This window comes from Dipodomys merriami, unplaced genomic scaffold, assembly GCF_024711535.1.
Source record: "Dipodomys merriami isolate MVZ:Mamm:240054 unplaced genomic scaffold, mDipMer1.0.p SCAF_6, whole genome shotgun sequence".
Taxonomy (NCBI): domain Eukaryota; kingdom Metazoa; phylum Chordata; class Mammalia; order Rodentia; family Heteromyidae; genus Dipodomys; species Dipodomys merriami.
The window spans coordinates 10,031,890-10,057,784 of NW_027206179.1; the positions used below are offsets into that span (position 1 = coordinate 10,031,890).

Sequence of the window (25,895 nt, forward strand, 5' to 3'; positions counted from 1 at the left end):
TTGAAATATATATCAAAATATAGTATAATTGTATAGTTTCTTCATTAGTATGTAATGATCTTGTTTCTCTTTCTTTACTGATTTTAATTTGAAGTCTATTTTAGCATATTAGGATATTAGGATTGGTACTCTATCCTCTTTATTCCAAACTTTCAATTGGAGAATGCTCTGTCAGCAAGTTTTGTCTTGTGTAAGCAACAGATGGACATCTCTTGCTTTTGGATCCAAGTAGTCAGTCTATGTTTTTAATTGGAGAGATAAGTCCATAAATATTGAGGGTTAGGACTGAGGTGTCTGGTAATTCCTGCTGTGCTATTTCCAGCTTTAGGGGTTGTGAGCTTTTCCTGTTCTTAAAAATAAGTAAGGATCTCTGTTCAGTGTGCTAGAGATCAGGGCTATTCTGCATTGCAGTTTCTATGGGAATTGCCTTAGTTGGGACTCCTTTAGAAGCAGAGACTTATTTCCAAATTGAACTTGACCCTTCTTGATACTGGAGCTATATGCTGCTGGTCCCACCAGAGATGCTGTGTGGGAAATGTAGTAGAGGAAGTTGTTAGGTTTTTAAAAAGGAGGTAGCCGAGTAAGAACTGCACCACGCACGTGGTATTCAGGTAAGGGGTTTATTCAGTAGACCTGCTGGGACCAGGCAAGGTTGGCACTCCACGCGGCTGGCAAAGGAAAAAAGAGGGCGGTCTGGCGGCGGTTTAGGCCTTATATAGGGTAGGGGGCGGGGAAGGGTGTGTCCAGGTAAAGGGAAGTGGGATCAGGTGGGAGAAAGGTGTGGCCACATCAGGTTAGGATGTGACCTCAGCGGATGCGGATGTGACCTCTTCCAGGTGTCCCAGTTGCCAAGGTAACGCACGTACTGGGCGAGGTCTGTTCGTAGTCCGGGAATGGACCTTACAGAAGTAATACGTTTTAGCCTTTTTTCCTGTGTAGAGGTGAGTTCTGGTGTTCCCAGGTGCCTCATGGAGGCATGTGTTCCCTATGTGTGTTGCTGTCTGCTGGTGGGAGTTCTCATCAGAGTTTGGGAGTTGTAGTTTGTTGGCACAGGTGCAGATCATGGAGTTGTTTTCCCAGTTGATTCCCTGGCTACATGTAGCATTGCTATCCCCTGGCAGGAGTTTGGGAGAAGTTTTGGAGTTGTAGTTTCCTGGCAGAGAGGCAGAGCTAAGTCTCAGGGGACTCCTCTAATAGTGAGTGACAAACAGTATGGGGCAAGAGTTTGGTGTCTTACCCTCTTCAAATAGGCAGGGCAGTGTGGATAACCACAAGGAACTGATCCTCCTGGGAGGGTCTCAGTTGAGGATTCACCGATTCTGGAGCCTGTTCAGAGCTGGCAAGAGGAGTCTTGGTGAGGGGCCTCTATGTCTGAATGTGGCAATCTCAATCTCCTCTTCATCCACCCCCCTCCCCCACACACACACTGATCCTGTGGTTTGTGGCAGCTGCAGAGGCCTCTCAGTAGGGGTCCTCAAAGCTGATTTCAGATCTGACCTGTTTTTCCTCTTTGTGTTCCTAGGGTTACTTCAGTGTGGTGTGATTTCTTCAGCATTACACTGGTCTTCTGTTTAAGGTGTGGCATTTCAGGCATGTCCTTCTGAGTCTCCCAGGGCTGCCTGGGGAGGTAAGGGGCCTAGGCTGCAGATGCTCAGCAGGAGTCTGCATGCTGAATTGATGTTTTCTGCTTTTGTGTTTCTGCCAGGAGATTTCTTCCTTATTAGAATGAGTCTCTGCAACAGAGGAACCCATCAGCTGCACTGAACATTGACCAAAATGAACTAAGCAACTCAATGGCAGCGATGGGAAGGAGTGAACAAGTGGGAAAGAGGCAACAGCTGATGCTATACAAAACAAAGAAATGTACATATCACCCAATGTGGAAGAAATAACTATATCGCAAAGATCATAGAACTCATAAATGTTATAGACCGTGATAGACAATTTGCACCAGGAAAGTTAGAATGTGTTTGTGACTTTAACTGAGTATCACAATCCCACAATACAGTGAAATTTGGGGAATTATGTAACCACTAAATCACAATAAAAATTTTGAAAAAAAAAAAAGAATGAGTCTCAGGCTGGGAAGGTAGCTCAGTGGTAGAGCACTTGCCTTGCACTCTAGAGCCCCTGGGTTCAATTCCTCAGCACCACATAACCAGGAGAAAAAAGGATAGAAGTGGTGCATTGGCTCAAGTGGTAGAGTGCTAGCCTAAAACTGAAGAGCTGAGGGATAGCACCCAGGCCCAGAATTCAGGCCCCAGGACCTGAGCCATATATATATATATATATATATATATATATAAAATGAGTCTCTGTGTAAAGTTTGATTGGAGTGCAGCACTTAAGGTGACATATGTGCTGGTACGCTAAGTGTCTGTTTCAGCAGATACATAGGGAGTTGACTTGTGATGATGCCACCTTCTTCCCAAAATTGTAAGGTCTGTCTTTGAAGTGCAATCATTAGGGTATTGACTTGCGATTTTCTCTTGTTGATATAAGCACGTACACACATGAATTGTCCTGAGAACTGCCTTGTTGTGTGCCACATTTGATATTTTATGTATTCTTTTCCATTGAATCCAAAAAACAATGAAATTTCATTTCTTTTACCTGAAAAACCTACTGAAGACTATGCAATGAATTCTTCAGTTTCCATGAGCAAGTATTTTCTGTGATTGGTGTTGCTGCTGCACTCAACATCAAATAGAGTGAAAACAGGGGTTATACCGTGGGGAAGGGACATACAGAGCAACCAAGAAATCATCTTATAAATATGCTGGAAACAATCGCAAGAAAGAGAAAACATTTGAGTCCTCATCTTGGGGTTCATTTTGCCTAACATCAATTTATCTGACCATTTCTGCTTCTCTCAGACATATACTAGTTATTGCATATAAGGAAACCATGGGACCTATGTTTCTTTGGGCCTGGCTTACTTCAATCGGTATAATTTTTTCCAACTCTCTCCATTTCCTAACAAATGGGGCAATGTCATTCTTTCTGATAGAGGCATAGAATTCCATTGTGTAAATATACCACATTTTCTTTGATCCATTCATCTCCTGAGGGACATCTGGGTGGGTTCCATATCTTAGCTATGGTAAATAATGCTGCAATAATCATAGTAGTGCTGGTAGCTTTAGTATGGTCTTGTTTGTGATCATTTGTGTAAATGCCCAAAAGTGGGATTGTTGGGTCATAGGGGAACTCTATGTGGAGCCTTTTGAGGAACCTCCATACTAATTTCAAAGTGGTTGAAGAAGAATACACTCCCACCAACAATGCAGAAGGGTTCTCTTCTGTCCACATCCCCACCAGCATTGACATACCAGCTCAACCTAGTTAGAATGGCTGTAATCAAAAATAATAACAACAGATGCTGGAGGGCATCTGGACAATAGGGAACCTTACCGCATTATTGGTGGGAATGTAAACTTGTTCAACCACTTTGGAAAGTAGTATGGAGATTCCCCAAAAGATTCCCCATATAGCTCTCCTATGCCCCAGCAATCCTACTTTTTGGCATTTACCCAAATGCTCACAAACAAGACCATAATAAAACTATCAGCACAACTATGTTTATTGGAGCATTGTTTACCATAGTGAAGATATAGAACCAACCCAGATGTCCCTCAGTAGATGAATGGATTAAGAAAATGTGGTATATATTATATATACACAAGGGAATTCTATGCCTCCATCAGAAAGAATGACATTTCCCCATTTGTTAGGAAATGAAAGACTTGGAAAAAATTATATTAATTAAAGTAAGCTAGGCCCAAAGAAATATAGATCAATTGGTTTCCCTTATTTGCAATAACTAGTACATATTCTCTGAGATAAACAGAAAAGGTCATATAAAATGACGTTAAGTAAATTAACCACAAGGTAAGGACAAAAGAGGATTTTCATTTCTTGCTATTGCTTCTAACGTATTTATAGGGTACCACGTGGTTTTTTGTTGCTTTCTATGTCCCTTCCCAATGGTATAACCTCTGTTTTCACTGTATTTGATGATCATATAATTTGTGGAAAGGAAGGGAAAAACAAATTGTTTAAACATGGATACAAGTTGACACACTGCAACAATGAGATGTAGAAGATGCTTATCAAAAAACGAACATTTCAATTTAGGTGGGGAGTGGGGGAGATTTGTGGAGATGGTAGGGAAGGGATGGTAAGGAGAAAACAAAGGAGGAGACAACAATGCTTGAAAAGGATTGTACTCATTACCGTGCTCATGTAACTGTAACTTGTCCTCCATACAGTATTCTCACAATGAAAAACATTTAAAAGTTAAAGTGGGTGACAAAACCACAAGATTTATTTTCACACAGGTAGAGCTAGTTGCCCTAAGATAAAGGCAACAGAATATTTGCTGTCTCATAAAAATCTATTCCAAAAGATTGTGGCTGTAGTGAAGGTTTGGTGGGGGGGAGGGGAAGCAAGCTCTCTCTCTCTACTTAAATGTTTCTGAATCGTATTCATGACAAATGCCCTTCATGTCTTTATCTAATTCTCTATACAACCATAACACATTACATTCATATTCCATTCCATTTAAACAATTTAATTTAATTTAATTTAAACAATTATTTGGCAAAGAAGCAAGTATTTACTATACTAATTCATAAGTTTTTAATAATCCTCCATGTGTCTATGCCAATTATGCAGGTTTGTGTTCAAGAACTATCAGTTTGTGTTGGCTTTGGCTTTTGCTATTGAAGAAATCAATAAAAACCCTGATTTTTTAAGTAACTGGACTCTGGGATTTGAGGTCTATGATGTTCAATTCAGAGATTGGACAATGCTTAAGAATCCCTTCATTTGGTTCTTTGGGAAGTACAAAATTCCAAACTACTCCTGTATGAGAGACAGCAGGTCTATAGCAGTACTTACAGGACCATTAGGATTCACATCTCAGAAAATTGGAACATTGCTGGGACTCTACAGATTTCCACAGGTAAAAATAGTGGTGTCAAAAGTCATAAAAACGTCTAGTTTGATGTCATTTTAGGTGTTAGAAGAGAATGATAGGAGAGACTGGATTTATAAACCTATCAAATTTTGTGGTATCAAAGAATAAGTTTATAAAGATATATATATAGATAGATATATATCTACTGTTTGGAAAAGGATATGGAAAAGTTAGAAAAGACAAATAGATAGTTTATTGTTGCAAGCCTATCAATAATCTCCTTTAAAAGAAGAAGTAAATGTAAAATGAATTAGCAGTGTGAATATATTAAGCAGAGTACTAATAGTCCACACCAGTAATTCTAGCAATTCAGGAAACTTGTATCTAGAATTACCCAGCAACAAGCTGGTAGACCAAAAAGTTGGCTCAAGTGGTAGACCAGTCTTGAGAGAATAATCCAACAAAGTGCATGAGGACATGAGTTTGTGCCCCTCTACTTGCTTGTATGTGCACAATCATACACACACATAAACACACACACAAGATATTACATTGAATGAAGTAAGTTAGGCTCAGATTGAGATGGGGAATGTGTTCTCTCATATGGGAGAGCTAGATCTAAAATATGAACATGTATCACACACATAGTTTATGTGTATGTGTCTGTGTGTCTCTGTGTGTGTATAACCAACCTGACTAAAGCATGGTATGTATATATATATATATATATATATATATATATATATATATATATATATATATATATATATATAGGTAGAACTGGATGCTATGACTTTTCTTATCTACTGACAGTACAAAAATAAACACCATAAACCTGAAACATAACTGAGAAGGGTAAGTATTGAGGGAAAACATGAGAGGAATAGGGAATACAGGGGATGGCATACACAGAACACTCACTGTACATATGTGAAAATGGAATTACGGAGTGGGTGGGGTTGATATAGTTTGGAGGAGCTTATGGAAATAGTGACAAACATAAAGAGACATTTTACAATTTATATGTTATACAACTCCTCAAAAACAATTAAAACATTTTTTCAAAACCTAAAATGAAATCTACCTTCCACCTACTTCAACTACTTCTTCACATATATCAAGACTCAAATTTTGATGGACGGCAATGCTCTAATTCATAACGCATCCAATTTCCTTTCCTTTTAGATTACCTTTGGGACATTTTCTCATGCCCTGAGTGACCATCACAAGTTTCCTGCTCTCTATCAGATGGCTCCAAAGGACACATCGATAGCGAAAGCCATGGTCTCCTTACTGCTTCACTTCAGCTGGAACTGGGTGGGACTATTGAACTTAGAGGATGAGAATGGTTTGTGGTCTCTTGCTGAATTGAAAGAAGAGATGGCCAAGAACAGAGTTTGTGTAGCCTATGAGCTAGTGATCTCAAGCCAATCAATATCACATGTACCCCAATCCATGGCAGTTTATAATGACATAAATAAATCTTCAACAAATGTTCACATCATACATGGTGATAATGATTCACTAATACATTTAATCGTGTTCATTGAGCAACTTTTAATAAAAGGCAAAGTTTGTATCATGAACTCACAGTGGGATTTCACCATGAAAAGGAAATATTTCATGCTAGGCTCATTGCATATACCTCTCATTTTTTTACACTATCATAAAGATGTTTCTGGATTCACAGATTTTGTCAAGGCAGTTAATCCTTCCAAATACCCAGAAGACATTTTTCTTGCTAGGATTTGGTTTCTGTCTTTTAATTGCTCAAATCCTCAGTCTGACTGTGTGACATGGGACAACTGTCCTCATGATGCCTCTTTGGGTTGGTTGCCTGGGCGTGTTTTTGACATGACTATGTCTGGACACAGTTACAATATATACAATGCTGTGTATGCTGTGGCCAAGGCTCTCCATGAGATGCTTCTTCATCAGACAGAACTTCAAATAATGGGAAATAGAAAAGGGACACCGCTTTCCCCTGCACAGGTAATGTCAACTATGTGGATGGCACATACTATGAGCAGAGGCACTTCCTAGAAAGTGTGTCATTCTCTGAAATTGAATGTTTCAGGTGTTTTTGCAAGTCTCAAACTTTTAAGCCCAGTCTGGTTTAAATTGTCCTACTCATATCTCAGCCTCCTGAGTAACTGGGATGACAGGTGTGAGTAACCAGTAATCAGTTATAAATTCATTTACTTATAAATAACCACAACGTGTCCATAGCTAATCTTTTAAAAACTAAATTAGGATTTTCCCTATACTTTTCTTCAGGAATACCAAAGGATGACATGCTGAACAGAGTTTTCTATATTTTTCATATGGGATCTAGTTTCCCTCAACGTTGGTAATAAAAATGGAACATTCTCAAACTATAGACATTAATAAAAATAGAGTTTCTGATAAACTCTAGCTGTGCAACTGAGAATTGTCTCATTCGTGGCTATATAGTATAGGTTTCTCTTGAACAAAGGCTTGTATTCTTTTCTGAGTGACCAGGATTCAGAGAATTATTTTTATTCCTCCTTAGATTGTTTACAGAGATACTTCAATAATTCTCAGTGCTATTCTTGAATTCAGAATTGCTGGTAGGTAATGAGTAGCATTTCTTAATTCACATTTTGTGTCTTACTTTGGAATGTATTTCACCATAATATGATGTCTCTCTATAGTTGCTCCATTTTCTGAAGAACATCCAGTTTCAAAATTCTGTTGGACATCAAGTGATTTTGGATGAGAAAAAGAAATTGGAGCCAGACTATGACATTCTGAACATTTGGAATTTTCCAGAAGGTCTTGAACTTGAGGTGAGAGTCGGAAAGTTTTCTCCCAATGCTCTACATGGGAATCAAATGTTTTTATCTGAAGATATGGTAGAGTGGGCCATTGGAAATACAGAGGTGAGTTGGGTCCAATCCTAATAATTTTATCGACACAAAAATAAACAAAGATTACCTTCATATTTACACTTTCCTGAGTGTTACCAACTTTCTCCCATAAGCCTACCTACTCTGATACTTGAGATCTGAATATCATGATTTAAAAGTCAGCCCTAAAAGAATGTCTGTGATTCTGTTATGGCCTATTAACCAACAAAAATCTGGAAGTTGAGCTGTGACAGAGGAATGCAATAATATCTTTGAGCAAAAAATTCTCAAGGCCAGTACCTAGACATTGGGTTCAAGCCCAGGATGGAAAATAAAAATATTACATGTGTTCCTAATTTTTGATTCAGAATATTGTCAGCTTATACTTTCCTATTTCCTACACTGGGATAAAGTACCTGACACATACATTTATGGGCTCAGAAGCTTTATTGGGTTCCATTACGTAGAGTTTTCAGTCAATGGTTTGTTGACCTGCCTTTTAGGCATCCTTGGTGAAAGGAATGACTGAATATGCCATTATGAAGATTCATTCTTCATCACCACTGGAAAGCTAAGAGGAAAATATGATGGGCCTATAAAAGGGAGGTCATCCACCAGGCTTTTCCCCTTGTCGCAGATAAGTAGGAGACAACATATAATGACATGAGTTTAAGAAAATTCTGTAGGGTTATGAAGAGGACTCATTTTCTCACCACGGGGTTCACCCTTTCAAAGATCCCATACTGTTCTCTAGTTCAACAGGCTAGCACAAAAGTCTTTAGAAATCATAGGATATGGAGTCTATAACACAATTCAATTTATCGACTGCACTTAGCTACATAGCAACATTATGCTGAATAACCAATTCTTTCCAACAATGGGTTTTTGGAGTTTTAGCTATGAAAGTTTGAAGAGTTATGGACAGATACCTGATTTTCCTCAGACTCCTCGCTCTGTCTGCAGTGAGCCTTGTGGTCCTGGATTTAGGAAATCTCCTCAGGAAGGAAAGGCTGCCTGTTGCTATAATTGTACCCCTTGCCCACAGAATGAGATTGCTAATATGACAGGTAAGTCTAAGACTCTCCTCAGTTTTCCTGAACCAAACAAGTCAATGCAAAACTTGTACATTGTGATTGCAGACCCCTTTTTCCTTTTCTCTGTTAATAATTTAATTGTGAGGGACTGGGAAAGTGGCTCAGTGGTAGAGTGCTTGATTTGCATGCATGAGGACCCTGGTTTGATTGCTCAGCACCACACGAGCAGAATTAAAGCCAGAAATGGTGCTGTGGCTCAAGTGATAGAGCACTAGCCTTGAGCTGAAGAGCTGAGGGACAGTGCCCAGGCCCAGATTTCAGACCACATAACTGGCCACAAATAATAATAATAATAATAATAATAATAATAATAATAATTTGACAAGTTGTGGTACTGTTAGGTGAAATGTGATAGGTCATGAGCTTGAATTGCATATTTCAGTAATATTTTATACTCTATTGCAGCAGGCAAACTTAGCCCCAGAAATCCCTCTTATCACTCAGAGTTAAGACAAGTATAAACCCTAAGATGAAAGTAAACATGTCTTATTGGACAGTGCTCACCTTTTTATTCACACAGGAAACACAGATCTTACACATCTTTATTTCTCTCTGCCCAGCACTGTTCATGGCACAGAGAAAGTACTCAGAAACGTGGATTGACTTTAAGAAGTGAGCATGACTATAAAGGGCCCAAGAAGGTTTTCTCTCTTCCTATTGCTTCACAGATGAGTTGGACAGAAAAATAGGATGAGATAAATTCAAGAAGGTGCAATTGGGATAAAATTAATGTTTTACAAAAGACATTTAATTAATTGTAACCCATAGTATTTATTGTGGATTGCACAAACAGTTAATAAATGTTAAGACATATAAGAAATTGTTGTTAGGACATGAGAATGACCCAAAGTGCACATTATCACTACATATGATAATGACTGAAAGAAAAAGGAGTTGAATGAAAAAGTCTGAAGAAACAAGTAGATGGAAATGGGAGGAGGTTATGATTTAGAAAAGATATAAATGTGCATTAATGTTTACTAATGACATGTTATCATTACATCTAAGGGAGTAATTTCCCCATTTCTTTGAAATAAAAGAAGTTCAAAATAAGAACTAATGATAGCTTACACTCTTTATCAGAGATGGAGCACTGTGTGAAATGTGCAGATCATCAGTATGCCAACACACAGAGAAATCAGTGCCTCCTGAGAGATGAAAGTTTCCTGGCTTTTGGAGATCCTTTGGGCATGGCTCTGGCCTTCATGGGTATCTGCTTCTCTGTGCTAACTGCTGTTGTTCTGGGAATATTTGTGAAACACCAAGACACTGCCATTGTCAAGGCCAATAACCGGAATCTCAGCTACACCTTGCTCATCTCCCTCATCTTCTGTTTCCTCTGTTCCTTGCTCTTCATTGGCCGTCCCAACACAGTCACCTGCATCCTGCAGCAGATCACATTTGGACTTGTCTTCACTGTGGCTGTTTCCACAGTGTTGGCCAAAACAGTGATTGTGGTCCTGGCCTTCAAGTCCATTTCTCCAGGGAGAACAATGAGGGGGTTGCTGCTATCAGGGGCTCCTAACCTCATCATCCCCATCTGTACTCTCATCCAGGTGACTCTCTGTGGATTCTGGTTGGGAACCTCTCCTCCCTTTGTGGACACAGATGCACACTCTGAACATGGCCACATCATCATCCTGTGCAACAAGGGCTCCATCACTGCATTCTATTGTGTCCTGGGATACCTGGGCTCCCTGGCCCTGGCCAGCTTCACTGTAGCTTTTCTGGCCAGGAACCTGCCTGACACCTTCAACGAAGCTAAATTCCTGACCTTCAGCATGCTGGTGTTCTGCAGTGTGTGGCTCACCTTCCTGCTTGTCTACCACAGTGCCAAAGGGAAGGTCATGGTGGCTGTGGAGGTCTTCTCCATCTTGGCCTCTGGTGCAGGGCTCCTAGGCTGCATTTTTGTCCCCAAATGTTACAATATATTGTTAATGTCCAATAGAAATTCTCTGCATGGCTTTAGGGAAAAGAGTCAACATAGTAGGAAAAATTAGCTTTCTTATGAAGAATCTCCTATGTTTGATTACGATACAGATGGTTTGATCTAAATCTAGAGTCATTTTCCATTGTTTTGTTACATTGTAATGTGGATTTTAACTTCAATGAATAAGGGCATTTTGCTCATTTTTCTTTTTTTCATTTTTTATTGCACAGAGGGGTTAAAGTTACTTGAATAGGGTAATGAACACATTTCATAGCAAGTGTTGTTACCTCCTCCTTTATTTTCCCCCTACCAAAACTTCCCTCCCTGCTCTGACAACTTGTCCCTCCACCCCCCACCCTGACATTGTAACATTCATTTTCAATATAGGGTCCTGTACATCTTGTCTTCACAATGAGTCAGCCTGCATACCCATTTAAGCATTCTGCAATATCTCTTCCACTCCTCAAATTACAAAAGTGTATATACAAGGTGCAGAATACCAGCAACAAATCCATTGAAAACAGGGGTTATACCATGGGGGGGAAAGCATACACTAAATAGAAAGAAAAAGATCACATAGTGCATTGTATCTAGATTAAACACACTAGCACATAAGGAAAAAACCTCTTCTGCCCCTGTCTTGGGTATATTTTGCTTAATATTATCTCATGTGGTTGTACGTACATAACTTTTGACTTTTTCTGCTTGTCCTAGACATGTACTAGTCACTGTAAACAAGAGAAACTAGGGGACCTATGAAGTAAGCCAGGGGCTTACTTCACTTAATATAATTTTTCCAAGTCTTTCCATTTCCTAACAAAAGAGGCAATATCATTCTTTCTGATGGAGGCATAGAATTCATATTTTTTTCTTGATCCATTCATCTACTTAGCCCATATGGATTTGTTCCATATCTTAGCTATGGTAAATAATGCTGTAATAAATATGCTCGTGCTGGTAGCTTTGGTATGACTTTCTTTACTGTTTTTTCGGTAAGTGCCCAAAAGTGGGATAGTGCCCAAAATTGCCCAAAAGGTCATAAGAGAGCTCTATGTGGAATCTTTATTTTAGTTTTTATTTATTTTTTATTGTGAAAATACTGTACAGAGGGGTTACAATTACATGGGCAAGATAATGAGTACATTTCCTATCAAGCATTGTAGCCTCCTCCTTTGTTTCCCCTTCCCATCCCTTCCCATCCTTCCCCTGCTCCTCCCACCCAATCCTCCCCAACCCCCGCCACCAAAGTTGTAAAGTTCATTTTACATAACAACTTGTAAATCTCATTGTTGCAATGGGTCCACCTGTATCCCTATTTAAATGACTTGTTTTTCCCCTTCCCCTCCACAAATTATACTGATGTCAAATACAGTGAAATTAGGGGTTATACTGTGGGAGAGGGACATACAAAGCAACAAAGAAATCATCTTATAAATGTGTTAGAGACAATCACATGAAAGAAAAAAAAACATTTCAATACATATCTTAGGGTTCATTTCCCTAACATCACCTTATCTAACCTTTTCTGCTTAATTCAGACATATATTAGATTTTCAAATAAGGGAAACCATGGAACCTATGGTGTTTGGCATAGTTTTTTTGTAATTCCTGCTAACTTCGTCATAGTTGAGATTTCAGTAAATTCACACAACCCTCTTTTCTCTTAAATGAAAGAATGAAGACTATGAATACATGGATAACTTGATGTGTTGAAGCAAGTTTTTATGGATGCCATGCAGGGAGAAAGCCAATGGCACATAAAAGAGAAGCTCAAAGATAAATAGGAGAGAAATAAAAAGAAGGGAATGAGTAAAACAGATCTACATGAAATTAGATTGCTTTTGTGCCCCAAGAAACATTATTCATAAAAAGCAGGCTGGATTTGACCCGTGAGATATGATTTGCCTATCTTGGTTTTGTGGGGGACAGGGCGTAATTAGGGGTCAAATGCTATATGAAAATTTTTATCTGATTTTCTGTACCTTTCAAAAGCTTTAGATATATTAGGCTGCCCCTCCCTACAGCAGCCTTGACAATCAATAGAAATTCAGAAAAAATAAACCCTGAGAATGGCTCCAGGCTGGGCTCTGTGAGTGTCTCAGAAGATAGCCCCTCTAGGAAAGGCTACGCTTTGCTGAAAGGCCTCAACTCTACCCAGAACCTAGCGTCATCACAGCCTCTCCAAACTAGAGAAAACAGCCATCTCCCCATTTTGTGATACTCAAAGCAGATCTCCCTCCCATTGAACTAGCCTAGGAGGAGGATCACAAAATCTTGGGTCAAGCAGAGCATTTTTCTGCCTGCTCAAACTGACTTCAGAAAACAACCAATCCACAGGAAAAACACCGCAAGCAGACCAAAAACTCCAACAAGAGACTGGTTAGGGACATGAGGGAGATACAGGACCTTCCCATCCTTCCCCCACCCCCCCAAAAAGAAAGAACTCTTTTTTTATACCATTTATAAAAAAAATTCTAAAATTATCTTTAATTTTTAATTTTTAACTTTTTTTAAAAAATTGTTTTCTATTAACTTTTTTTTCTTCCTCTTATACTTTTTATTTTAGGAGTATATATGTGTGTGCTTTTTTATTCATTCTTTTTTCTTTTTTTTCTTTTATTTATTTATTTTTCTTTAGTTCTACTGACATTTTGATCGTTTTTTTATGTCCATCTCATTCTTTTCACCTTTTCTTCTCTTTTGTTCTTCATTGCATTACTAAATTGCTGTTCTGCTCATCCTCAGATATACCCATAGCCAATTATTAGACCTTATCCCCCATTGTATACACACTTAATCCGGAAATTTATTACTAAATTCAAAACATCATAGACTTAAATTCCATAATAGCACTACTACCTCTTTATGCCTATATAATATTTTATGCATTTTTATTTTAAATTTTTCACATCTCCTTTCTATCCCTACACTTCTCTTATCCTATCAATGTTCTTCTCTGAATATTATGTTTTTAAATTTGCATAATTTTTATTTTTTTCACTCATTAATTTTTAATTTTGTTTTCTGATTTTTCTTCTCTCTTTTTTCTTTCTTCGTCTTCTTTTTTCTCTTTCTCTACTATCATTCTATCCAACCTATTTCCGCATTGAGATTAGAACTTAGTTGAGTTAACTCTCCCTCTGCCTTTCCACATCCTTCTATTCCTATTTTTATCCACATCTCTCCCTAAACATAATAATTATTGGTTTGCCAAATTCTTTGCGGTTTGTAGCCCATTAATACATAGTTGTTTGATGCTGAATAGGTATATCTGTTGAACTAGATTGTATCTTTGGTTGATGCTTGCCTTAAGATAGTGTTCTAGCTAAAAACTGGTGTTACTTTCATCCCAAATGGGCATAGCAAGTCAGAAAAACACAAGAAAAATGGCAAATCATGATACTCAGGTGACAGAACAGATAATGAATAATCCACAGGAGAGTTCCCAAAAAGCTCTACAAACACTACTGGTAAACATGGTAAATGAAAAGATGGAAAACCTGCAAAGGACTTTATATTAGCATGATAGGGAGAGAGAGAAGGCAAACTAAAGGTCAATACAGGAATATCATGAGCTTGAGGACTACTCAAAGATTGATACAGGAATTGTGTGAGCAACTTGAGAACACTCAAAGAGAAATAAAGGAATGCCGTGAGCAGGCTGAGATGAGTCAAAGATATAGACAGGAATTGCGAGAGCTGGCATAGAACAGACATAGGGAAAGTCAGGAATGGTGTGAGTAAGCTAAGAACACTCAAAGAGAACTACAGTAATTGCGTGAACAGAAGGAAGCTAATCAAAGAGTAATATTGGAATTGAGAGAGCAGGATGAGAATACATAAAGATCACTAAAGGCATTCATGGAATCCATAAACAGAGAGCTGAAAGAAATCAGGGAGACCACAAAGGGAATGCTGAATGGAACCCAACAGAAGGAATGGCAGTCCAAGGAAACCATAACCAATCAACTAAGTGATTTGAGAATAAACACTGAACACCAAATTAAGGAAGAAAAGAAGTTCATACAAGATCTAAAACAAAGCTCCAAGAAAGAATTTGAAGCCATCAAAGCCGACCAACTAGAAGGAAAAGAAATAAAAAACAAATTAGAAAGTAATGATAGTAGGTTAGACCATGCAGAAGATCAAATTTTGGGGATTGAAGACAACCTAGATATTATAGAGAAAGAACATACAACCATCCAAGACAAATCCAAGAAATATGATAGATCTATCCAACACTTGGAAGACACCATCAGAAGGCCTAATCTGAGGATAATGGGTGTACAGGAGCACCTAGAGACAGAAGTTAATGGTCTAGGAAATTTGTTTAACAGGATCCTAGCAGAGAACTCCCAAACATGCAAAAAGATAGGCCTATTCAGATACAAGAAGCTTTTAGAACTCCAAATAGACCAGACCAGAATAGGACATCCCACCATCACATTACAATCCACACAGGGTCAATCCAGACCAAGGAAGAGATCCTTAAAACTGTCAAGGAGAAAAGATCAATCACCTATGAAGGGAAACCAATTAGAATCACCTCAGGTTTCTCAGCTGAGACAATCAAAGCAAGAAGAGCCTGGAATGATGTATGAAATGCCCTAAAGACAAACAACAATCAACCAAGAATACTGTACCCAGCTACACTCTCCTTCATAACTGAAGGTCAAATAAAAACCTTCCATAGCCTGAAACAGACAAAGTTCCAGGAAGTTAGCGGAGGAGAAGCTGGAGGCTAAGGAAGCTCTCACATAGAAAGCCGTTTTAGTGTTCCAGTGAACAGTCCTAAGCCAGAGAATCACACCAAGTGTGCCATCACAGTACAGAGTTAGGCCAGAGAGGGAAAATCCAGGCAAAGAGACAGATCTGAGCACTTGTCAGCAGATGTGGCTGCGGCTGTGGCTGCAGTGGCGGCGGCCGTAGCATCCATACCTGCAACACAGAGAGTCTGGGACGAAGGAGCCAGATGCGGCAGGCAAGTGGAATCTACTCAACACCAGCAAGAACTGACAAGGAGCAGACATCTTCATCCTGCAGTTCGCAGACCAGAGACGACCCAGGAAACAAGACAGCGTGAGTAGAAGCCTGATATCCTCACTCCTACTCAGGGAGCAGAGGAGGGAAGGCCACCCTTCCCCCAACCTCCTACTACCAGAGATCTCCATCTTTGATACTGACAAAGCCCCAGCTGAGCTGCTAGCTCCAACTCAGGCCTTGGAAGAAAACAAGAGTCATTTAGCAGGTCACAAGAACTTAACCTGACCTGCAAGACTCAGCTCCACCCAGGGAAAAGTCACCCAGCTTGGGCTGCCAGCCCCAGGAGTGGTTGTCTTCACTGGGTAAACAGAGCCAGAGGCTGCCCCTCCCTTTAGCAGCCTTGTTAATCAATTGAAATTCAGTAAACATAAACCCTGAGAATGACTCCAGGCTGGGCTCTGTGAGTTTCTCACAAGCTAGCCCCTCAAGGAAAAGCTACTGTTTGCTGAAAGGCCTCAACTCTACCCAGAACCTAGCATCATCACAGCCTCTCCAAACTAGAGGAAACAGCCATCTCCCCATTTTGTGATACTCAAAGCAGATCTCCCTCCCATTGAACTAGCCTGGGAGGAGGATCACAAAATCCTGGGTAAAGCAGAGCATTTTTCTGCCTGCTCAAACAAACTGACTTAAGAAACCAATCAAGCCACAGGAAAATCAAACACCACAAGCAGACCAGTGACTTCAACGAGAGACTGGTTAGGGACACAGGGAGATACAGGATCTTCCCAACCCTCCCAAAAAAAATCAAACAACTTTTTTTTTCTTGTACCTTTTATAAAAAAATTTTTTTCTAAAACTTTTTTTAATTTTTAATTTTTACCTTTAAAAAATTGTTTTCTAGTAACTTTTTTTTCCTCTTATAATTTTTATTTTAGGGGTATAGGTGTGTGCGTTTTTCTTTCTTTTTTTTTTTGCTTTTTAAAAAAATTTTATTTTTGTTTTTTGTTTAGCTCTGCTGAACTTTTGATCTTTTTTTCTTTCTCATTCTTTTCACCTTTTCTTCTCTTTTGTTCTTCTTTGTGTGACTTACTGTTCCGCACATCCTCAGATACACCCATAGTCGATTATTAGACCTTAACCCCCATTGTGTACACACTTAATCCAAAAATTTATTACTCAATTGAAAATATTTTAGACTTAAATTCCTTAATAGCAGTACTACCTATTAATACCTATATAATATTTTAAGTATTTTTATTTTTAAGTTTTTCACGTCTCCTTTATATCCCTCCCCTTCTCTCATTATATCCACGTTCTTATCTGAATATTTCACTTTCAATTTGCATAATTTTTAAGCATCGCACTTTTTAATTTTTAATTTTTGCTTTTCTATTTTTTCTAAACTTTTTTTCTCTTTCTCTTTCTTCTTTTTTTTCTCTCTCTCTACTTTCAGCCTATCCAACCTGTTTCCCGCTTTGAGATTAGGACTTAGTTAACTCTCCCTGTGCCTTCCCACATCCCTCTATTCCTATTTTTACCCACATCTCTCCCTAAACCTAATAATTTCTGATTTGCCAAATTCTTCTTTGTTGTTCGTAGCCCATTAATATAGAGTTGTTTGATGTTGAATAAATATATCTGTTGAACTACATTGTATCTGCAGACTTTTAACTGTGCAACTACAGATATTGGTTGATGCTTGCCTTAAGGTAGTGTTCTAGCTAAAAACTGGTGTTACTTTCATCCCAAATGGGCAGAGTAAGCCGGAAAAAACACAAGAAAAATGGCAAGTCCGGGTATCTCAACTCCCACTCATGATAATCAGGTGACAGAACAGTAATGAATAATCCAGAGGAGAGTTCCCACACTGAGGGTAAACATGGAAAATGAAAAGACTGAAAACCTACAAAGGACTCTGTATGAGTGTTAAAGGGAGAGAGAGGAGGCAAACAAAAGGTTTATACAGGAATATCATGAGCGTGAGGAAGCTGCTCAAAAACTGATACAGGATTTGCATGAGCATCTTGAGAATACTCAAAGAGAAAGGCAGGAATGGCGTGAACAGGCTGAGAACACTCAAAGAGATCTACAGGAATGGTATGAAGGGGAGGAAGCTAAGCAAAGAGTAATACAGGAATTGAGAGAGCAGGATGAGAATACACAAAGAACACTAAAGGCATTCATGGGATCCATAAACAAAGAGCTGAAAGAAGTCAGGGAGACCACAAAGGGAATGCTGAATGGAACCCAACAGAAGGAATGGCAGTCCAAGGAAACCATAACCAATTAACTAAGTGATTTGAAAATAAACACTGAACACCAAATTAAGGAAGAAAAGAAGTTCATACAAGATCTAAAACAAAGCTTCAACAAAGAATTTGAAGCCATCAAAGCTGACCAATTAGAAGGAAAAGAAATAAAAAACAAATTAGAAAGTATTGACAGCAGGTTAGACCATGCAGAAGATCAAATTTTGGGGATTGAAGACAAACTAGATATTATAGAGAAAGAACATACAACCAAGACAAATCCAAGAAATACGATAGATCTATCCAACACTTGGAAGACACCATCAGAAGGCCTAATCTGAGGATAATGGGTGTACAGGAGCACCTAGAGACAGAAGTTAATGGTCTAGGAAATTTGTTTAACAGGATCCTAGCAGAGAACTCCCAAACATGCAAAAAGATAGGCCTATTCAGATACAAGAAGCTTTTAGAACTCCAAATAGACCAGACCAGAATAGGACATCCCACCATCACATTACAATCCACACAGGATCAATCCAGACCAAGGAAGAGATCCTTAAAACTGTCAAGGAGAATAGATCAATCACCTATAAAGGGTGAGAAATCTCAGGTTTCTCAGCAAAGACAATCAAAGCAAGAAGAGCCTGGAATGATGTATGAAATGCCCTAAAGACAAACAACTATCAATTAAGAATACTGTATCCAGCTAAATTCTCCTTCATAACTGAAGGCCAAATAAATACCTTCCATAACAAAGAAAAATTGAAACAATATATCTCCACCAAACCAGCCCTACAAAAGATTCTTAAAGATGTCCCACACATACAAAACCGACAAGACCAAAATAAATGCATAGAAACCTCAACCAAACTGAGAGATCTGAAACCAACAATTTAATGAAACATCTGAGCCTCCTTGAAAAAGAGCAGCAATATGAACCCCAATCCAGTAGATGGAAAGAAATAATTAAAATTAAATCAGAATTAAATGAATTAGAATAAAAAAAAACATAGAAAGAATCAACAAAACAAAGAGTAGGTTCTTCGAAAAAATTAACAAACTTGCAGACGTTTAGCAAATCTTATCAGAAAAAGAAGGGAACACACCAAAATCCATAAACTCAGAGATGAGAATGGTAACATCACCACAGAAACAGCCAAGATTCAGAACATTATAGGGGAATATTTCTCAAAACGTTATGCTAATAAGTTTGAGAACTTGGCAGAAATGGACCTTTTCCTAGCAATTATTGACATGCCAAAACTAAACCAAGATGAGTTAAGCCATCTTAACAGGCCCATATCAAGCATTGAAATAGAAACAGCAATAAGAGACCTCCCAGCTAAGAAAAGTCCAGGACCAGATGGTTTTACAGCAGAATTCTACAAGGCATTCAAAGCAGAGCTCACGCCAATATTCCTCCAACTCTTCAATGAAATTGAAAGAGAAAGTTCACTACCAAACTCATATGAAGTTATCATAACTCTCATACCAAAACCAGGCAGGGACTCATCAAAGAAAGAGAACAATAGACCCATTTCTTTGACAAACATTAATGCAAAACTTCTCAACGAAATTTTGGCCAATCGATTTCAACAATTCATCCAAAAAATCAAACACCACGATCAAACAGGATTCATTTCAGGGATGCAAAGCTGGTTCAATACGCACAAATCAATCAATATAATTCATCACATCAACAGCAGCAAGGATAAGAACCACATGGTTATCTCAATAGATGCAGAAAAAGCATTTGACATGATCCAACACCCCTTTTTGATGAAGGTTCTGGAAAAATTAGGAATGCAGGGAACATTCCTCAATACAATAATGATTGTCTATGACAAGCCTACAGCCAGCACTATACTTAATGGTGAAAAACTAAAGCCATTTCCTCTTAACTCAGGAACAAGACAAGGATGTCCACTCTCTCCACTTCTCTTCATTCTAGTATTAGAATGCCTAACTACAGCAATAAGACAAGATGCAAACATAAAGGAGATCCAAATAGGAAAAGAACAAGTAAAACTCTTCCTCTTTGCAGATGACATGTTCTTGTATTTAAAGAATCCCACAGACTCTATTCCCAAATTACTCAAGCTGATTCAAAACTTTGGCAAAGTAGCAGGGTAGTCTTATTCAACTACTTTGGAAAGCAGTACGGAGGTTCCTCAAAAGACTCCACATAGAGCTCCCTTATGACCCAGCAATCCCACTTTTGGGCATTTACCCAAATGTTCACAAACAAGACCACACTAAAGCTACCAGCAAGACTATGTTTATTGCAGCCTTATTTACCATTGCTAAGATATGGAACCAATCCAGATGCCCCTCAGTAGATGAATGGATCAAGAAAATGTGGTATATATACACAATGGAATTCTATGCCTCCATCAGAAAGAATGACATTGCCCCATTTGTTAGGAAATGGAAAGGCTTGGAAAAAATATATTAAGGGAAGTAAGCCAGGCCCAAAAAACATAGGTCTCACAGTTTCCCTTATTTGCAATAATTAGTAATGTCTGAGTCAAGCAGAAAACATCAGATAAGTTTATGTTAGGGAAATGAACCCTAAGATATGTATTCAAATTTTTTTCTTTGATGTAATTGTCTCTAACACATTTATAAGATTATTTCTTTGTTACTTTGTATGTCCCTCCCCCATGGTATAACCCCTGCTTTCACTGTATTTGATGTTGGTATAATTTGTGGAGGGGAGAGGAAAAACAAATCGCTTAAATAGGGATACAGGTGGATCCATTGCAACAATGAGACGTACAAGTTGTTATGTCGAAAAGGAACTTTACAACTTTGGTAGTGGGGGAGGAGGGTTGGGTGGAGGGGCGAGGGGAGGTGAAGATGGGATGGGAAAGGGAAACAAAGGAGGAGGCTACAATGTTTGATAAGAAATGTACTCATTATCTTGCTCATGTAATTGTAACGCCTCTGTACAGTATTTTCACAATAAAAAAAAAGAAAAATTTTAAAAAATGCATTTGCAGTGACACATGTACAGCCCTGAGGATTAATGAATAGAATAAACAACTAGGAAATTAGTACAAAGAACTATGGCCACGTAAACTTTGATGAGGGAGTAAACAGCACAGGATGAAAGAAAACAGCATCTTCAACAAATGATGTTTGCAGAATTGGCTATACATATGCAGAAAACTGGAGTTAGATTTTTATATATCATCTTGCACCAGAATCAATTTCAAATTGTGAAAAAGACCTCAATATGACACCAGATACTCTGACAATATTACTGGAAGGCATAGAGGGAACATTAGGAGTCCTTGGCACAGGTCAAAACTTCTTAAATACAGATCCAAAATCACAACAGAACAAATAAAGACTGGATAAACAGAACTGCATTGAACTGAAGAATTTTGCATGGCAAAGTATAGCTAGCAGGATAAATATAGAGCCCACAGAATGGGAAATGGTCTTTAATAGCTACTAATAACAGAATGCTATCATAACCAAAAGTATACTTGAAGCTTAAAAATTTAAAACTCCAAAAGGCAAATCCTTGGAAAAATACCAACCGATTAAAAATTGGGCTGAAGACTTAAAGACAGACTTCTCTGAAGACGAAATACCAATGGCCAATACCCTCGAAGTCAAAAGAGACACACTAAAAACATTACAGGAAGGAATAGGAGAAACTCTAGGGCTCCTTCACACTGAGAGAAATTTTCTACATAAAGACCAGAAAGACAACAAATCAAAGAAAGGTTGGATAAATGGGATTGCATGAAACCGCAGAGCTTCTGGATGGCAAAGGACATAGCTAGCAAGATCAATAGAAAGCCCAAGGATTGGGAGAAGATCTTCACTAGCCATACAATGGACAAGGGTCTCATATCTAAAATATATTTGGAGCTCAAAAAAATAAATCACCCAACAACAAATCTTCAAAGAAACAACTGCATGATAAATAAGTGGCTAAGGACTTAAGAAATTTCTCTGAAGAGGAAATAAGAAAGAACAATGGACATATGAACAAATGTTCAAACTTGATAGTAATAAAAGAAAGGCAAATCAAAACAACATTGAGATTCCACTTCATCCCAGTTAGAATGCCTATAATCAAGAACTCTAATAACAACAGATGCTGGAGGGGATATGGCCCGAAGGGAACCCTACTGCATAGTTGGTGGGAGTGTAAACTTGTCTAACTCTCAATATCATGGGCTTAACTCTCCAATTAAGCGACATAGTTGGCATAAAAGGCAAGATCCTTCTATATGCTGCCTTCAAGAGTCACACCTTGGCCATAAAAAGAAACATATTTTGAAAGTGAAAGGCTGGAATAAAATCTACCACGCAAATGGCCCCCATAAACAGACAGGAGTTGCAATCCTAATATCAGATAAAAGAGAGTTCAAATTAAAATTTCTGAGAAGAGATAAAGAAGGTCACTACATACTAATTAAGATATCTCTCCTTTAGGAGAATATTACAGTTCTAAATATCTATTCACCAAACAATACAACACCCAAATTTATCCAAGAAATACTACTTTCCCTCAAATCTCACAGAGATCCAAAGACATTAATTGTTGGGGACTTTTAACCCACTGCTATCCCCACTAGATAGATCAACCCAACAAAAACTCAACAGAGAAACCGCAGATCTAATCAATTACATAGATCAACTAGATTTAACAGAGGTCTGCGAAATATTTCACCCAGCAGCCTGAGAATATATGTTCTTCTCAGCAGCACACGGAACATTTTCCAAAACAGACTACATTTTAGGTCACATAGTAAATTTGTCCAAATTCAGAAACATTGAAGTTATGCCCTGAATTCTCTCAGACCACAAGGGAATAAAATTAGAACTTAACAGCAAAAGTCAACAGAAAAAGTCTTGTAACACATGGAGGCTGAACAACACTCTGTTGAATAACCAGTGGGTCAAGCAATAGATTAGCGGTGGTTCCAGTAGGGATCGAAGGAGGAAGCAGTGAGCATGAGTCCCGGGCGTGAGCCGCTGGTGGCGGTGCCACTGCTGCGGGAGGGTCGGTGGCGGGAAGGCGATGGCGTGTATCAGCAAACTCAACATCGACAGCATCATCCAACCGCTGCTGGAAGTGAGAGGGTCCAAGCCAGGTAAGAATGTCCAGCTGCAGAAGAATGAAAACAGAGGACTGTGATTGAAGTCCCCCGAGATCTTTGTCAGTCAGTCTATCCTACTAGAACTTGAAGCACCACTCAAAATATGTGGTGACATTCACGGGCAATACTATGATGTGTTTTGACTTTTAGAATGTGGGGAATTCCCACCAGAAAGCAACTATCTCTTTCTGGGGGACTACCTGGACAGGAGGAAGCAGTCCCTGGAGACCACCTGCCTCTTACTGGCCTACAAGATCAAGTACCCCGAGAACGTCTTTCTTCTCAGAGGCAACCAAGAGTGCGCCAGTATCAATAGAATTTATGGGTTTTATGATGAATGTAAAAGAAGATACACATTAAACTATGGAAGACTTTCACAGACTGCTTTAACTGCTTGCCAATAGCAGCTATCCTAGATGAGAAAATATTCTGCTGTCATGGGGGCTTATCACCAGATCTTTAATCTATGAAGCAGATTCGGCGAATTATGCGACCAACTGATGTGCCTGATCAAGGTCTTCTTTGTGATCTTTTGTGGTCTGACCCCGATAAAGATGTCTTAGGCTGGGGTGAAAATGACAGAGGTGTGTCCATCTCGTTTGGTGCAGAAGTGGTTGCCAAATTCCTCCATAAGCATGATTTGGACCTTATTTGTAGAGCCCATCAGGTGGTTGAAGACAGATATGAATTTTTTGCAAAGAGGCAGTTGGTCACTCTGTTCTCTGCACCAATCTACTGTGGAGAGTTTGACAATGTGCGGTCCATGATGAGCGTGGACTAGACGCTGATGTGTTCCTTCCAGATTTTAAAGCCTGCAGAGAAAAAGAAGCCGAATGCCATGAGATCTGTCACGCCACCCTGCGGTATGGTCACAAAGCAAGCAAAGAAATAGCGTTGCCCTGCCTCCCAGTCAGGACTTGTGCCATAGAATTATAGATAGCCTTCATTTTTCAGACCGCACATGCGTGCCGGTCAACCTGCTCAGATAGACCTGTGCTGTGGGCCCTCCCCTCTTCAACTTAAGGATGGCATTTGCTAGTTATAACAGTAAATGAAAGAAAAATCATTTTGTTTTTAAATACCCTATTCCTTTTGCAAACAACGTTAATGATGGTGTTAAAGCTGTACACCCAGTACAGTTTATCCTGTCGGAGGAGTAAGTGTACAATTGATTTTTTTTAATTCAGTGCAAACCATGAATACTGTAAATGCTCATTTTCTTTAGGATATAAAGAGCCCTAGGGTGCTCTGAGGCTGTACATGTTACTGTCATGAAATGCATACTGTTGATATAAATCACTGTGAACATATGTTTTATTTTCAGATTTTGTTTCAAAGAGCTTGCTTTCTCTCCTTCTCTTGTCCTGGGCACCAGAGTTCCCTAGCTCTGACAGTAGGACTGTCCTGCACCTCCAGCCCCTCTGGTAGGGTGTGCATTACTAAAAAACAGCCCTCCTGTACTCCTTTTGACAACTGAAGTCATTCTTTAAATGCCTGGGATTCTGAAAGCCAAAGCCTCCACCCCTCAGCATGGGGCATGCAGGAGGAGGGAGCGCCCACAGCCGCCCCCTGCTAGGGCCCAGGGAAGCTTTGGGTTTTGAATAGCAGTTAGTAATAGAGTACTGTTTAAACTATTAATGATTAAAGTTAAAAACATTTTGTACAATTTCCATATAGTGAATTAATTAAGTAATCTTTTTACAGTTGGATCGGGCCTGAACTCGTCCATTCAGAAAGCTTCAAATTATACAAACAATACTGTTCTATAAGAGTGACCCATTATGCTTTCTTTGGCCTCATTCTTTATCCTTCGGTGAAGTTGAGGCTTGTCATTCAGAAAAAAGTAAATAAGTTGCTGTCCACCAGTTTATACAGAACTCACAGTGTCTATAACTTTTTTAAACTAAGATCAGTTAAAAAGAAATGTTTCAACAGATGACCATGTACAATACCATGTGACAAAAACTGAGACTTATTCAAGGCAGTCACCCTGAAAACATTACAGGATGGGGTAGAAGATATTCTAGCACTCTTTGGCACAGGCCGAAATTTTCTTAATAGAGACCTGGAAACACAAAAAATCAAAGAAAGGTTGGACAAATGGGATTGCATGAAACTGCAGAGCTTCTGTAGGGCAAAGGACATAGCTAGCAAGATTAACAGAAAGCCCACCAATTGGGAGAAGATCTTCACTAGCCATACAACAGACAAGGGTCTCATATCTAAAATATATCTGCAACACAAAAAAATTAAAATCCCCCAATAACAAATCTTCAAAGAAACAACTGCCCAATAAATAACTGGGCTAAAGACTAAAGAGAAACTTCTCTGAAGAGGAAAGAAGGATGGCCAATAGACACAAGAAGAAATGCTCAATGCTCTAGCCATAAAAGAAATGCAAATCAAAACAACATTGAGATACCACCTCACCCCAGTTAGAATGGCTAAAATCAAGAACTCTAACAACAACAGATGCTACAGGGGATGTGGACAGAAGGGACCCTTACTGCATTGTTGGGGGGACTGTAGTCTTGTTCAACCACTTTGGAAAGCAGTATGGACGTTCCACTAAAGACTCAACATAGAGCTCCCCTATGACCTAGCAATCCCATTTTTGGGTATTTATCCAAATGTTCACAACCAAAACTGCACTAAAGCTATCAGCACGACTATGTTTATTGCAGCCTTATTTGCCATTGCTAAGTTATGGAATCAACCCAGA

The 25,895-nt window shown here is 38.9% G+C and overlaps 1 protein-coding gene and 1 pseudogene across 1 annotated transcript; both read left to right on the forward strand.

Annotated features, from left to right (window-relative positions):
• Positions 1-3,865: 3,865 nt before the first annotated feature.
• Positions 3,866-10,885, forward strand: LOC138814289 (vomeronasal type-2 receptor 116-like). Its single transcript, XM_070003294.1, has 6 exons — positions 3,866-3,891; positions 4,678-4,966; positions 6,107-6,913; positions 7,597-7,824; positions 8,735-8,858; positions 9,969-10,885. Exons 1-6 carry the CDS (start codon positions 3,866-3,868, stop codon positions 10,883-10,885), a joined length of 2,391 nt encoding a protein of 796 aa, XP_069859395.1.
• Positions 10,886-23,094: 12,209 nt separating this feature from the next.
• On the forward strand, positions 23,095-24,942 carry LOC138813461 (serine/threonine-protein phosphatase PP1-gamma catalytic subunit-like; annotated as a pseudogene).
• Positions 24,943-25,895: the final 953 nt, after the last annotated feature.

Coding starts and splice junctions, on each gene's coding strand:
- LOC138814289 (XM_070003294.1), top strand. CDS start 3,866: ATGACGTTAAGTAAATTAACCACAAG. Junction 4,967..6,106: donor GACTCTACAGATTTCCACAG/GTAAAAATAGTG, acceptor CTTTCCTTTTAG/ATTACCTTTGGGACATTTTC. Junction 6,914..7,596: donor CACCGCTTTCCCCTGCACAG/GTAATGTCAACT, acceptor GTCTCTCTATAG/TTGCTCCATTTTCTGAAGAA.